At 46.7% G+C, this 16713-nt stretch overlaps 1 protein-coding gene across 5 annotated transcripts in view; it reads left to right on the top strand.

Moving 5' to 3' along the window:
• LOC126456761 (caskin-2) overlaps window positions 1-16713 on the top strand; it is a 960013-nt gene that overhangs the window by 604676 nt on the left and 338624 nt on the right. For 2 of the 5 annotated variants that reach the window (XM_050092517.1, XM_050092512.1), the window contains exon 2: window positions 6691-6815. The exons of the other annotated variants lie outside the window; for them this stretch is intronic. In XM_050092517.1, coding sequence (XP_049948474.1) covers window positions 6716-6815 — 100 coding nt within the window. In that variant the 5' untranslated portion in view covers window positions 6691-6715. The remainder of the gene's footprint in view (window positions 1-6690; window positions 6816-16713) is intronic. 5 annotated transcript variants of the gene reach the window in all.

Genomic DNA, 16713 nt, shown 5'->3' with positions numbered 1-16713 from the left:
CCTAAAGGCGCTCAGAGTAACTGGATGAAACGTGTTTGGTTTGGAAACAGTATCAACTCTTGACTCACACCCAGTTTGGCGGGTTAGTCATTTCGTGGAACGGCGGGATGTTTCCTTCAGTAAGGCACGTGGGGCAGTTTCTGCAGCCCTCCTACTGTCACACACACACACACACACACACACACACACACACACACACACACACAGTCAGCGACACATTGTGCACTGTCCGCCGCTCCTCGTGCTACCTCGACACAAGTGCACAGTCACTCCAGCTACGAGAACACTCAATACTTTTAGAGGTGGTCTGGCTGTAACCGCCGACGCTGAGTGTGTGCCGCCGTGGTTCCCTGGCACGTACTAGTGGACGCTCTGCTCGACGCAGCCGTGGCCAGGAACTCTTGCGGCGACTCATTACATAAGCGCTGAGCTGCGCGCGGGAATAGAACGGCGCGCAACTGCAGGATAAGCTTATCGCCCAACCTTTCAACACCAGGCGGACATGTTAGCTCAAAACAACGCGATTGTGACGCGGAAAGCCGGAGGAACGTTTGGGGCGCCGTATTTGGTGAGCGACGGAGCACACGCGCTGCGTACAGCTAGCTGGCTGCACAGCCGGCTGGCCGACTGTTGTTGCCCGCGACTCGCCTATTCGCTTATCTCGGGGGCACGACCTCGTTTCAGCGACTGCGTGTCGCTCACTCAGCACAGAGCTTATCAGGACGTGTGTGGCAGTGGGCGCTGCACGGGCAAATTCCGTACCGGACTGCATCTGTTTTAATTTACTGTTTCCGAAAAGCTCATGCTGTTACGGTGTGCGATGCCCAGTAGCAAAAGGTAACAGTGAAACGTCAGGAGAGCACGTTTTATTGCACGCAAGATTTGTTTCTGCAGTGAAATTCAATCGTAATTAAATAGCAATTATTTGTCTACTGATCGGGGATGACACTGTAAATAAACGAAGTAAAGAGTAATTGAGTGCCGTATGTTTTCTACACTTAACGAATTGTTGAAACACCGCACCAACTAATACGTCATAACGACGTATGTGTAAACGGGGAACCGTCTCCCATCAGTTGTCTACTTTTTTTTTTTTTCCTCTGTGGAACTTGGAACGTAAGCGGTGCCGAGTTGCTCAGTGCACACGATACAGATGCTTTCGGGGTGAAGTAATTTAGCAATTTGGTTGTAGCGAAACACTGGGACAAGGCGTCAGTGTATCGAGAATTGTCCGATGGGCATGTGGACGCCTAAGACGCTATTGCAGGACGGAGAGCGCGTTTAGAATATCACACGTTAAACCGAGGTCGCACGTTGCGATGGCGTGAGCAATTTGTATCTGTTAAAGGAACCCTCGAAAACCATCAGCCGCACTTGAAATGTTTGATAGCCAAATCGGTATCCGGATACAGACCCCGTCGTCATGGCGTACTACGAGTCCCTACACCAGTGACACGCGTGTTAGTTGTAAATTCTTCCACATGTTCAGCTCTATGTTCATCTCACAGCACGCAGGCTGTCGTGCACGTCACTCATATCGAGACAGGTAACACGCCACTGACGGTAGGCTGTACACACGAATACCGGCTGCGCTCATTAAAATATCGAGTGCAGCTGACGGTCCTTAAAATACATTTACGAGTTGCGGAGCCCCGAGCGTTCAACGTTTTTACGATATGTACGTGGTGATATTTTTGGTCAGCGAACTGCCGCTGTACGCAACTGACGGTGGCGTCCCCGTGCAGCTGGGCGTGGCGGCTGGCAGGGGGCGAGAACGGCGCGCCCCCGCCCCCACCTCGCGACACGAGGCGCGGGGGCGCGGCTGTCTGCAGGCCCTCCCCGGGCCGGAACCAGGGCGCTGCACCTGCCGCCTGCCGACAGGCCGCGAACGGCTCGCTACGGCCGTCCTCCTGCGCGTCGGAAAAATAATTTGTAACGATTGTCAGGCGAAAGAACCAGGTAGACGCTGTCAGTCTGAGTAGTGTGTTTTGCTAGAGGCGACTGTATCCGTTCGAGTCAGCACACGTCTGCGTTTGCTTCTCACACTTCTCAAAATATTTGCGCGCAGCGCCTTCGGTGAGGTCGCGCAGGCGCCGTGCCGCGTGTTTTCTGGTCGTCTGCGTTTCACCGGACGAGTAAACTGCTCGTGTGTCGCCAATGGCTGCAACCCTCCACCGTGCACCGTACCCCTAGGCAAACTTTCCGTTACCATACTAGTGCGGGAAGCGTAGTGTAAGGCAGCAACTTGAACCGCTCAGGAGTATTGAGTGCGGGTGTGTGGGCGGCGCCAGTGTGTAGCTTACACGTGCAGTTTAGCGCTACGATCGCTACTTGATTTGCACAATGTTTGCGTCTGATACTCAAACGCTGAAAAAATATTTTATTTGGGAAAAGGATCATTGTACGAGGGCTATCCACAAAGTACATTACGTTTTGGAATTAAAAATAAATAAAGTATTGGAAATTTTTTTTATTATATGCAGATGAAAGCCACACTTAAATACTACTTTTTTACATTGTTGCCATTTAAATTAAGGCACTTATCGTAGCGATGGACGAGCTCGGAAATTCCTTCGTCGTAAAATTCGGCCGCCTGCGTCTTCAATCACGTGGTTACCTCTTCTTGAAGCTGTCTGTCGTCAACAAAACGCTGCATAGCCAACCAAAAATGGTTCAAATGGCTCTGAGCACTATGGGACTTAACAGCTGTGGTCATCAGTCCCCTAGAACTTAGAACTACTTAAACCTAACCAACCTAAGGACATCACACACATCCATGCCCGAGGCAGGATTCGAACCTGCGACCGTAGCAGTCGCGCGGTTCCGGACTGCGCGCCTAGAACCGCGAGACCACCGCGGCCGGCATAGCCAACCACTTCGTCATTGCTGGGAATAGGTGGAAGTCGCTCGGTGCCAGGTCGGGACTGTACGGCGGATGAGGAAACAACTCCCACTTAAAAGATTCGAGAACTTCACGAGTGGCATTTGCCGTGTGGGCCCGGGCGTTGTCGTGAATCAGCAAGATCTTTGAGCCCAACTTTCCCCCGCGCTTGTTTTGTATTGCTCTTCTGAGGTTGTGCAGAGTTTGACAATACCTTTGAGAGTTTATTGTAGTGCCTCTTTCCAGGAAATCCACAAAAATCACAACTTTTCTGTCCCAAAAGAAGAGGTAACCACGTGGTTGAAGGCGCAGGCGGCCGAATTTTACGACGAAGGAATTTCCAAGTTCGTCCATCGCTACGATAAGTGCCTTAATTAAAATGACAACTATGTAGAAAAGTAGTATTTAAGTGTAGCTTTCATCTGTATATAATAAAAAAAATTTCCAATACTTTATTTATTTTTAATTCCAAAACGTAATGTACTTTGTGGATAGCCCTCGTATGTTGGAAGTGTGTGTCTTAAGCGATCTATTTGACTCCTGTGATTCGCTAAACAATTAATTTGACAGGGTAATGCAGATGGGTTATTTTACTCTTTTTTTGTAGTGGAAGTTACGTCAACTTTTGCTTTGTCCCTAGCATTAGCCAACGGGAAACAGTATTCTGATGACAGGTGGAAACCTCCATCTTCGTTTCAGAAGATGTTGATTCACACAGAGAACCAGGGAGTGGCTTCTTGAGAGTGGCAGAGACAGGAAGTGAGTACGGAATTGGCCGATCCACAGAATGCTGCCACCTGATGCTTTGTAAGAGGCCCACGAGGTGAAACGAGGTCGATACACGGTCCGTGGTCGGTGGTATTTACTAACGTGATGTCTAATTAGGACACTGGGCTGTTTTGCTATTCGTGGCGGCGCCCTGACGATAGACACACGCACACACGGGAGACCTCGAACGCTGGCTATTACATCGCATTTCATTCCATTCGCTTCTCATTACAGTTATTATGTCATGCGGAACAAAGGTGGGGGGTGCAGTCATAACGTCCACCCAAGTGGGGGAACCCCGTCTCCTGCAAACTGATTAAATAAACAATATGTATGAATATGTTATTGACTTTGATGTGAATTTCGTGTCGTCAGATCCTTCTTCTCAAGCACAGAGTGAGTCTTTTTCCTACCAATCTTTTCTTGGCCGGGTGGGGAGTGACGGCGTGAGGGGTAGAGGGGTGGAACGTCCTGTGGTGGCGCCACTGCGCACTAGCTCAGTCGATCCCTGCACGTCGAGGTGAGCGCAAACAGGAAAATTTTCCAGTAACACGTCACCTTCAATCTGCAGCAGTGTGATTACGTAATTTGGACATGAAGTTGCTGCATTTGATGCTTTCCCACCAAATAAAAGTTGGATCCACCCCTTGCAAACTGAACTTCATAAGTAAACAGTATGTCTGTCCTGTGCAGTGTAGTTGAATTTCTGGTCGTGAGATTCTTTTTGCTCAGCACAGACGCCGGCTTAGAGCCCATGGCGGAATCCGTTCTGAGTCAGGAATTGCCTTGGAAAAAGGTTACCGCGTGCGTCGGTATTCTGCAGGAAGGAGCTACAGCGTGCGTCGGTATTCTACAGGGGCACGAGTTTCGACGTGAATTTCTCGGGTGCTTTTGTCAGTGGTGGCACCCACGCGGCCTCAGATGCACTCGACCGCCGGTGCAGCCCGACTCCGCACAGCCTGTGCGGGTGGAGCGAATGGCGGGCGGTGCGTGCTTCACGGTCGACAGATTCTTAACCGTGTAATTACGTGTGATGACTGTTTCATGACGGTATTCCTTGCGCTATCGGACTAAAAAGAAGCTGTCGATTTACCTACTTGTTTACGAGACGTGCACCTTTTCCCAAACGGCAGAGAATGATGAGAAGAGAAATCCAGCCCATGAAACTAATTTTTTTGTATATGAACAAAGGCATCCACGGCCCTTGTCACGCTCAGTAAAAGTTTTCTGTGTATGTGGTGGCATTGTCAATACGTAAAACTACCGACATTTCAGTCACTGTTGCAAGTGACCTTGTTCAGGGTGTTTTTGTGTACTAAACACCCTGAAGATGGTCAGTTGCAACACTGACTGAAATGTCGGTAGTTTTACGTATTGACAGTGCAGGCACAAATCCAGAAAAATTTTATTGATTGTAAATTTTTTATAAATAAACAATTGGTATGTAATTAGATTTCTTGCGAGGAGATCCTCCCTCTGCAGCACAGAGCCACCAGTTTCCAGGTAGGGGAGGGGAGGGCTGGTGGTTTGCCATATGGGAGAGGTTGGTTAATTCGTCAATTTAATTAAGTAGTCAGTCGAATTGATAGAGTGACTGGAGTCTATTTGAGTAACTCAGACCTGAAACTGTAGCTGTATCGGCGAAGGGGATAGGGGAGGGTTGAAGGTTTCCTGATGGATTGTGGTCAAGAGGGGGAGGGTGAGAGGTGTCACAATCCTCTTAGCAGAACAATGGGGTAACGACCTGTCAATAAAAGGAGAACATCCGTGTCGGTGCCTTGCAAACCTCAGTTACTGTCTTGCTGTTCGTCGCGCAGTCTTCTGTGGCCCTGTCAGGTGGTGACAGTAGTGTGACGGGCCAGTGTGCAGCACACGGCGATTTCCCGCCTCGACCTTTGCGTCTTTTGTCCTTGAGTGCTGAGTAACATCGATGGCTGTTTTCCTCCTTCTACAGAGTGGGGTTTTTCTCTTGTACAACAGTGTTAACCAGAAAAGTTTTTGATCTACTTAAGTTCTTATTTATGGACAGTGCAGGTTTCTTAGTTGCGCACTTGTTGCAAAAATTATATTACTTGTCGCTTTCACATATTTGACCCGCCTCGCCTAAGCCCCAAATAACGACGAAAATCATATTTTCACTGTCGGAATAATTCTCATTAAACACGTGTATCTATTCACGTTGCTATTTACACTTAGTGTAGGTTTTTTTCTGTAAAACGTAAATATTTTTTGCCTTCATATATTTCGTCTCTTTTGTGGAGTAGAAGAACACTGGTAGGAAAAAATACCAGTACCCCGTGTGGCTTTTCAGTGTGCCACGAAAACAAAGCAAAGAAGACGATGAAAGATTAAGGTAACAGGAAGACGTTACCAGACGCCGCTCTAGTTCCTCGTCCCTGGACACGTACAGTGTGCAGCGTACTCTGACATTTACAAGTCCACACTCGACACAATCTATAGACGATTGACGTCACCTCGCGACGCGTTCGGTTGCCGGTTTACACGCAGGCGTGGAAAGCGCACGCACTTGGAGCTGTCATTTTGACCAGAAAGTCACTCGTGTAAAACGGGAAGCTCTCGCTCGGGGTAGTGCAGGGGGGGGGGGGGGGGGGGGGCGCAGGACACGTCGGCTAGAAGGCGCAGGTAGATCACGCCACGCCACTGCGCGGCGTTGCCTGGTTGCCGGGCAGGTGCGTGCCGCCGCCGCCGCACCGGAACTGCCGAGGTCGGCAGACGGCTCCGCCACTGTGCGCTGCGCTCCGTTATCCCCCTGTGCGCCTCTGAGCCCGGCGTCCTTCGCGGCAGGAAGTTTTTCGCGGGTGGAATGCGCAGCCGGCCGGCCGCGCTCTTTGCGGCTCGGAGGACGTGACTCGCCTGTCGGACTGTGGACCGCGGCCGCGCAAAAAAGCGGGACGGCCCGAGCGAGCGAGTTGGCAAGCGCGTGGCGCGCACTGTGTGACTGCGGCAGGCGGCGGTGGCGGGCGCTGCTCTGCTCTGCTCTGTCTGTGCTCCGCTACTGTGCTCTGCTGTGACGCGCACAGGTGCTCCACACTGGCGACCGCCGCCATGTGCTTCTGGTCGTGGGTGACGGCCGCGCTGGCACCGCGCCACCACCGGCCGCAGCAGCGCGACCACCAGGTGCTGTACCGGCCGACTGCCTGCCCAGGTAAGTCCACCACTCGCCCTCTCTCCTCGCCTCCTCCTAGCTGGCCCATCTACTGTACCTCCGCGGACGTCTGTCGAACCGTCTTCTCAACTAGCCGCCTGTCCTGCAGATAGATAACCTCTTCGCGATGTTTGCTACGGAACGAGTAAATCGACAGCTCGAACCGTACAGCAAACAATTGGGCACAATCGTTGTACACTTAAGCTTTTTTCCTGGTGGATTCGTATGTGTAGGAAAACAGTACGAGGTCTGCGAGGCCTTGTTATTTCTCGGGTCGTCTATACAACGCAAAAACTAAACGTTTTCCACTGCGCGTTTCATCTGTTTAACACTTTTTTAAAAAAGAGCTGATACAACGAATTCTCGCTGAAACTGCTATTTTGGGGTAGCAAACGGAGGCCTTTACATCAGGGCGGACCCACCGTAGCGGTAACGTAAGTATACCTGCATAGTGTTGCTCCCCTCTGATTCGGCGAATGAAAATGCGAATACCTAGTGCGTAATGTAATCTACAAACTCCGTTACGTTTCAGACCGGATAACTAACCTTCCGACCACTGCGCAGCCTACGTTGCTGCTGTTTTCTGTATATGTTATAGGTCTACTCGATTACTATGAAATTTACAGTTAATTCTTCGGGTTTATTGCTACTGAACTTATCCTCAACCCGAGGCGAAATCGTAAACTTTCCGTTGTGGCTCTCCGATGCTGCTTGCTGAACCAGTCGCACCAGGATGTCTCGAGAGTTTGCTTGTGCTGTCCTGTGTCTATACGGTGCGAGAAGGACAACCGCGGCAGAGAGGTGGAGGGGAACGTCAGTCAGCAGTCAGCCTCTGACCGCCCCCGGCCACACCATGCAGCCCCAATGACAGCCGTTCTTGTACCTGTCTTCAATATGCTTCCTGCTGTTAGCGAGCATTCAGTATTGCACGGAGGCCTGTATCACTGTCGAATTACTGGTAAATGTGTCCAAGTAGCTTTTGAGGTTGAAGCCGCTAGTTAGTGACACACATACTCTACGTATCTTTCACTATATGTATATAACGGTGAATTTTCGGTGCGAATTACGTCTCCGTGTCAGCAACTTAAGACGCTTCGAATGTGATGTGGAAACGTGTAATACGTGAAAACGAAACAACTGCGATTTGCAATTGCTCTGCAAGATTCGCTGTTGTACGCAGTGCATTTATTTGTTGATTGATTACCATTTACATTTCACTCCGCAAAATGTCTTCTGTAATCTTTGTTGTCTTTCAAATGGCACGTGTTTTCATAATGAAGGGTAACAGGGAGATTTGGAATGTAAGCGGAAGGTGGGGATTTCGTCTGCTGGCGTCACATTCCACAAAGTTTTCCTTTTACAGACTGTACCAAACACGGTGCACTTCAGAGAGACAGCTACAAAGTGGCTCTGTAACCTCACAAGCTGTAAGCCGCTGTGTATGCTTGCTTTGTTTCTATCACCTAATCACGGCTCAGGACTCATAATGACATTCACACTTTACTGACGCAAGTCATTGATGCAATCAAATCAAATTCGTCGGTTTCGGCAATCCACAACCGAACTATCGTCTTCTACGCAGGTCTTACAGCTGTCGGTTTGCGCCACGAATCAGTCACTGCAAACTTAATTCCATAAGATAATGAAACTAACATTGTGAGTGTTGTGTGGTTGACGCCAGAAATGTCTTTTGTGTGAGGTCAAGGCGCCTCCTGCACTGGTTGGCTCAGACGCGCCGTGGTGCACTGCATGCAGCCTACTGAAGAAGTTGTGGTGTTCTCTGTGTCGAAACTCGTGTGCTGTGAATTACGTTCTTTGGATGTAAGCGTGCATCTGAGATCTCTCAAAACTAGTTACTTTCGTAATACTTGATGGTGCAATGTGTCGTGAAACGTGATGCCAGCAGATTAAACCATTAGCCAAACGACACTCAAACTGGAATGCGTTATAAACTGTCCACGGAAAATACGAATGCTACTTTAAGACAATCTTCAACTTTTGTTGTCCTGTCTTTCTCATTTGCGTGTAATATATTGATAATTTTTATATTTGGACCGTCTAACTGTAACTGAATGAAACACAATTTTCGTGCGATACGCGTTTCGCCTTTATTCTCCGCAAGGCATGTTCAGTTGCCTGGAATATGTACATATTTTTACTATTTACTTTATATTTTGGGTCAATGAGCAGTTCTGATGGTTGGTTTTTGCTATGACGTAGTAATTTGTTAAATTCTACTTACAGGTCGCGTGGACGATTCTCTACATATTGCGTTTCTGTTCCACTTTTGGCGCTGTTCTTCTTCTTATAATCGCCATTTGGGGTTTTTGTTTTCATAGCGCTAGGAACTGAACACTTGTTCTGATGCAATGTTTTGGTTTGTGTTGCCGACTGTCGGACGTTATTGTCGAAGATCGAATGATATTGCATCGACTCGGCCGTAACTGCGGTAACACGTCTGAATGAAACCAGGCCCAAGTCCGCACAGCGCTCTTGGCTGCTCTCGCGTGCCGAATGTACATCATCTGGCGAGGCGAGCGACTGGCTGCTTCAGGAATCTCTGTGCCAACGTCCCGGCGTCGTGTAGGTGAACACGAGTCAGTTCCGGACGGTCTGCCCTTGGCTGCACGCTCTCCAGCCGGATTGTCGGCACGTGCTCCTGCACTGCCCTGCGTACGGTAACCCTAGCTCTTTCCCACAGTTGTTAGTTCCCTCCTGCTTTCGTATTACGTATAGGGGTTCTCGACGTGACTAATGAGCATTTTCAGACCTCCAAAGTCGATCGTTCTGAGAGTTCTCTTATCGTGATAAATAAAGCCACACATCGTCTAAAACAAGGACGGGACGAAACATAGGGTCACGCAGAGACTGGAAGGCCCACTTGCAGTACCGACGTCCTGCAGCACTACGTGAATTCTCCAGCCGGTGCACTGGCGTTCCTTTGCCCCTCACTCTTATAACTGCAATCTGGTTTCTGTACAAATTGTATATAGCGTTTCGCTCCCTGTATTTTACCCCTGCCACCTTCAGAATTTGAAACAGAGTATTCCAGTCAACTCTGTCAAAAGCTTTCTCTAAGTCTACAAATACTATAAACGTAGGTTTGCCTTTCCTTAATCTATCTTCTAAGCTACGTCGTAGGGTCAGAATTGCCGCACGTTTTCCAATATTTCTACGGAATCCAAACTGATCTTCCCTGAGGTCGGCTTCTACCAAATCTTCCATTCGTCTGTGAAGAATTCATGTTAGTATTTTGCAGCCGTGGCTTATTAAACTCATAGTTTGGGAATTTTCGCATCTGTCAACACCTGATTTCTTCGGGATTGGAAATATTATATTCTTCTTGAAGTCTGACCGTATTTCGTCTGTCTCATACATATTGCTCACCAGATGGTAGAGATTTGTCAGGGCTGGCTCTCCCAAGGCTATCAGTATATATAATGGAATGTTGTCTACTCCCGGGGCCTTGTTTCGACTTAGATCTTTCATTGCTGTGTCAAACTCTTCACGCAGTATCATATCTCCCATTTCATCTTCATCTACATCCTCTTCCATTTCAATAATATTGTCCTCAAGTACATCGCCCTTGTATATGTTGTTGTTGTGGTCTTCAGTCCTGAGACTGGTCTGATGCAGCTCTCCATGCTACTCTATCCTGTGCAAGCTTTTTCATCTCCCAGTACCTACTGCAACCTACATCCTTCTGAATCTGCTTAGTGTATTCATCTCTTGGTCTCCCTCTACGATTTTTACCCTCCACGCTGCCCTCCAATACTAAATTGGTGATCCCTTGATGCCTCAGAACATGTCCTACCAACCGATCCCTTCTTCTGGTCAAGTTGTGCCACAAACTTCTCTTCTCCCCAATCCTGTTCAATACTTCCTCATTAGTTATGTGATCTACCCATCTAATCTTCAGCATTCTTCTGTAGCACCACATTTCGAAAGCTTCTATTCTCTTCTTGTCCAAACTATTTATCGTCCATGTTTCACTTCCATACATGGCTACACTCCATACGAATACTTTCAGAAATGACTTCCTGACACTTAAATCAATACTGGATGTTAACAAATTTCTCTTCTTCAGAAACGCTTTCCTTGCCATTGCCAGCCTACATTTTATATCCTCTCTACTTCGACCATCATCAGTTATTTTGCTCCCCAAATAGCAAAACTCCTTTACTACTTTAAGTGCCTCATTTCCTAATCTAATTCCCTCAGCATCACCCGACTTAATTAGACTACATTCCATTATCCTTGTTTTGCTTTTGTTGATGTTCATCTTATATCCTCCTTTCAAGACACTGTCCATTCCATTCAACTGCTCTTCCAAGTCCTTTGCTGTCTCTGACAGAATTACAATGTCATCGGCGAACCTCAAAGTTTTTATTTCTTCTCCATGAATTTTAATACCTACTCCGAATTTTTCTTTTGTTTCCTTTACTGCTTGCTCAATATACAGATTGAACAACATCGGGGAGAGGCTACAACCCTGTCTTACTCCCTTCCCAACCACTGCTTCCCTTTCATGTCCCTCGACTCTTATAACTGCCATCTGGTTTCTGTACAAATTGTAAATAGCCTTTCGCTCCCTGTATTTTACCCCTGCCACCTTTAGAATTTGAAAGAGAGTATTCCAGTCAACATTGTCAAAAGCTTTCTCTAAGTCTACAAATGCTAGAAACGTAGGTTTGCCTTTCCTTAATCTTTCTTCTGAGATAAGTCGTAAGGTCAGTATTGCCTCACGTGTTCCAGTGTTTCTACGGAATCCAAACTGATCTTCCCCGAGGTTGGCTTCTACTAGCTTTTCCATTCGTCTGTAAAGAATTCGTGTTAGTATTTTGCAGCTGTGACTTATTAAGCTGATAGTTCGGTAATTTTCACATCTGTCAACACCTGCTTTCTTTGGGATTGGAATTATTATATTCTTCTTGAAGTCTGAGGGTATTTCGCCTGTTTCATACATCTTGCTCACCAGATGGTAGAGTTTTGTCAGGACTGGCTCTCCCAAGGCCGTCAGTAGTTCCAATGGAATGTTGTCTACTCCAGGGGCCTTGTTTCGACTCAGGTCTTTCAGTGCTCTGTCAAACTCTTCACGCAGTATCATATCTCCCATTTCATCTTCATCTACATCCTCTTCCATTTCCATAATATTGTCCTCAAGTACATCGCCCTTGTATAGACCCTCTATATACTCCTTCCACCTTTCTGCTTTCCCTTCTTTGCTTAGAACTGGGTTTCCATCTGAGCTCTTGATATTCATACAAGTCGTTCTCTTATCTCCAAAGGTCTCTTTAATTTTCCTGTAGGCGGTATCTATCTTACCCCCAGTGAGATAGGCCTCTACGTCCTTACATTTGTCCTCTAGCCATCCCTGCTTAGCCATTTTGCACTTCCTGTCGATCTCATTTTTGAGACGTTTGTATTCCTTTTTGCCTGTTTCACTTACTGCATTTTTATATTTTCTCCTTTCATCAATTAAATTCAATATTTCTTCTGTTACCCAAGGATTTCTACTAGCCCTAGTCTTTTTACCTACATGATCCTCTGCTGCCTTCACTACTTCATCCCTCAAAGCTACCCATTCTTCTTCTACTGTATTTATTTCCCCCATTCCTGTAAATTGTTTCCTTATGCTCTCCCTGAATCTCTGTACAACCTCTGGTTCTTTTAGTTTATCCAGGTCCCATCTCCTTAAATTCCCACCTTTTTGCAGTTTCTTCAGTTTTAATCTACAGGTCATAACCAATAGATTGTGGTCAGAGTCCACATCTGCCCCTGGAAATGTCTTACAATTTAAAACCTGGTTCCTAAATCTCTGTCTTACCATTATATAATCTATCTGATACCTTTTAGTATCTCCAGGGTTCTTCCATGTATACAACCTTCTTTCATGATTCTTAAACCAAGTGTTAGCTATGATTATGTTGTGCTCTGTGCAAAATTCTACCAGGCGGCTTCCTCTTTCATTTCTGTCCCCCAATCCATATTCACCTACTATGTTTCCTTCTCTCCCTTTTCCTACACTCGAATTCCAGTCACCCATGACTATTAAATTTTCGTCTCCCTTCACAATCTGAATAATTTCTTTTATTTCATCATACATTTCTTCAATTTCTTCGTCATCTGCAGAGCTAGTTGGCATATAAACTTGTACTACTGTAGTAGGTGTGGGCTTCGTATCTATCTTGGCCACAATAATGCGTTCACTATGCTGTTTGTAGTAGCTTACCCGCATTCCTATTTTCCTATTCATTATTAAACCTACTCCTGCATTACCCCTATTTGATTTTGTGTTTATAACCCTGTAGTCACCTGACCAGAAGTCTTGTTCCTCCTGCCACCGAACTTCACTAATTCCCACTATATCTAACTTCAACCTATCCATTTCCCTTTTTAAATTTTCTAACCTACCTGCCCGATTAAGGGATCTGACATTCCACGCTCCGATCCGTAGAACGCCAGTTTTCTTTCTCCTGATAACGACATCCTCTTGAGTAGTCCCCGCCCGGAGATCCGAATGGGGGACTATTTTACCTCCGGAATATTTTACCCAAGAGGACGCCATCATCATGTAATCATACAGTAAAGCTGCATGCCCTCGGGAAAAATTACGGCTGTAGTTTCCCCTTGCTTTCAGCCGTTCGCAGTACCAGCACAGCAAGGCCGTTTTGGTTATTGTTACAAGGCCAGATCAGTCAATCATCCAGACTGTTGCCCTTGCAACTACTGAAAAGGCTGCTGCCCCTCTTCAGGAACCACACGTTTGTCTGGCCTCTCAACAGATACCCCTCCGTTGTGGTTGCACCTACGGTACGGCTATCTGTATCGCTGAGGCACGCAAGCCTCCCCACCAACGGCAAGGTCCATGGTTCATGGGGGGGGGCCCTTGTATAGACCCTCTATATACTCCTTCCACTTCTCTGCTTTCCCTTCTTTGCTTAGAACTATGTTTCCATCTGAGCTCTTGATATTCATACAAGTGGTTCTCTTTCTCGAAAGGGGCAGTATCTATCTTACCCCTAGTGATATATGCCTCTACATCCTTACATTTGTCCTCTAGCCATCCCTGATTAGCCTTTTTGCACTTCCTGTCGATCTCATTCTTAGTCGTTTCTACTCCTTTTTACCTGCTTCATTTACTGCGTTTTTATATTTTCTCCTTTCATCAATTAAATTCAATATATCTTCTGTTACCCAAGGATTTCTACTAGCCCTCATCTTTTTACCTACGTGATCCTCTGCTGACTTCACTATTTCATCTCTCAAAGCTACCCATTCTTCTTCTACTGAATTTCTTTCCCCCATTCTTGTCAATCGTTCCCTAATGCTCTCCCTCAAACTCTCTACAAACTCTGGTTCTGTCAGTTTATCCAGGTCCCATCTCCTTAAATTCCCACCTTTTTGCAGTTTCTTCAGTTTTAATCTACAGTTCATAACCAATAGATTGGGTCAGAGTCCACATCTGCCGCTGGAAATGTCTTACAATTTAAAACCTAAATCTCTGTATAAATCTCTGTCTTAGCATTATGTAATCTATCTGAAACCTGTCAGTATCTCCAGGCTTCTTCCATGTATACAGCCTTCTTTCATGATTCTTAAACCAAGTGTTAGCTATGAGTAAGTTGTGCTCTGTGCAAAATTCTACCAGGCGGCTTCCTCTTTCATTCCTTACCCCCATTCCATATTCACCTACTATTTTTCCTTGTTTTCCTTTTCCTACGATAGAATTCCAGTCACCCATGGCTATTAAATTTTAGTCTCCCTTCACTATCTGAATAATTTCTTTTATCATACATTTCATCTATCTCTTCGTCATCTGCGGAACTAGTTGGCATGTAAACTTGTACTACTGTGGTAGGCGTGGGCTTCGTGTCTATCTGCTGTTTGTAGTAGCTTACCTGCGCTCCTATTTTTTTTATTCATTATTAAACCTAGTCCTGCAGTACCCTTATTTGATTTTGTATTTATAAACCTGTATTCACCTGATCAGAATTCGTGTTCCTTCTGCCACAGAAATTCACTAATTCCCACTATACCTAACTTAAACCTATCCATTTCTCTTTTTAAATTTTCTAACTTGCCTGCCCGATTAAGGGATCGGACATTCCAAGCTCCGATACGTAGAACACCAGTTTTATTCCTCCTGATAACTACGTTCTCCTGAGTAGTCGTCGTCGTCGTCGTCGTCGTCGTCGTCGTCCCCCCCCCCCCCCCCCCCCCAGAGTTCCGACTGGGGGACTATTTTACCTCCGGAATATTTTACCCAAAGAGACGCCATAATCATTTAACCATTCAGTGAAGCTGTGATAGTACTACGCAAAACAACAAGGCCGACAAGCCCCTCCATGAAAAACACGACCACACCATAACACCACCGCCTCTGATTTTTACTATTGACACTACACACGCTGGCAGATGACGCTCGCCGGGCATTCACCATACTTACACCCTGCTATCGGATCGCTACATTGTGTACCGTGATTCGTCACTCCACACAACGTTTTTCCACTGTTCAATCGTCCAAAATTTACGCTGCTTACACCAAGCGAGGCGTCGCTTGGCATTCACCGGCGTGATGTGTGGCTTATGAGCAGCCACTCGGCAATGAAATCCAAGTTTTGCCACCTCCCGCCTAACGGTCATAGTACTTGCAGTGGATCCTGATGCAGTTTGGAATTCCTGTATGATGGTCTGGATAGATGTCTGCCTATTACGTATTACGAGCCTCTTCAACTGTCGGCGGTCTCTGTCAGTCAACAGACGAGGTCGGCCTGTACGCTTTTGTGCTGTACCTGTCCCTTCACGTTTCCACTTCACTAACACATCGGCAACAGTGGACCTAGGGATGTTTAGCAGTGTGTTAATCTCGTGTACAGACGTATGACACAAATGACACCCAATCATTTGACCACGTCGGAAGTCCGTGAGTTCTGTGGTGCACTCCATTCTGCTCTCTCACGAAATCAAATGACTACTGGGGTCGCTGATATGGAGTACCTGGGGTAGGTTTCAGAACTATGCAGCTAATATGAAAAACGTATGTTTTTGGGGGTGTCCGGATACTTTTGATCACATAGTGTGTTATCGCACCATTTCCAGCTACCCCATAACGGATAGCCAGTTTCACGACAGATAAGCTCCACGACAGACTATTTCGCATTCGGTTGCAAGCCGTCACATTCCATCAGTTCTCATCACTCCGTTACGTCAGTACGATTTTGTATGCATCCCTTAAGAGTGGGCACCTAGCTGAACGCCCTCCACTGTTTGTAACTCCTAAGGAGTTCTCCTTAAATCTGGATGGTGCGAACTTTTGAGGTCACTGTGGCGCGGTGCAAGTTGATGGTTTCTTTTTAACATTTCTCGAATGTCGACGATGCCCATTTAGTGAAGAGTAATACATGGATCGCATAGGAGGCTGATCTCTGTACCTCCCAGTCACTCATTTTCTGTCGCCCTTGTCATGCACACGTTGACTCATTAGTAGATAATTATTTTTTGTGTGATAATTGTGACCACAGCAGTTTCATATGAGCCTTACTAAAGATGAACTTGTCGCCTCGCACTCAATGGGTTATTCGTAAGCCAGCGAACGACAGACATTCGATTCGGCCGAACGTCGCTCGTAAATGCATTTCCGCTCGCTCCGCTTGTCATCCTCACGAAACGAAGCGCTGGCGGCCAAGGGATTCGGCCGTGTGGTATCGCAGCTGGCTCTGATAACTTGCCGACGTGCTGCCGTTGTTTTTGTTGTAAGCAGTGGTTTAATTATGGTTTCACCGGCGGATGTTTTGAGTGAAGAATAGGATTTAGCGATAGTCGCATGTGCGACATTTATTTCGCTGCAGAAAGCTGATCACCAGGAAAAGAAGAAAAATAGGGAGCTGTGTGGTGG

This window comes from Schistocerca serialis, chromosome 2 (assembly GCF_023864345.2).
Source record: "Schistocerca serialis cubense isolate TAMUIC-IGC-003099 chromosome 2, iqSchSeri2.2, whole genome shotgun sequence".
Classification (NCBI taxonomy): Eukaryota; Metazoa; Arthropoda; class Insecta; order Orthoptera; family Acrididae; genus Schistocerca; species Schistocerca serialis.
This window is presented reverse-complemented; position numbering and strand designations above follow the sequence as displayed.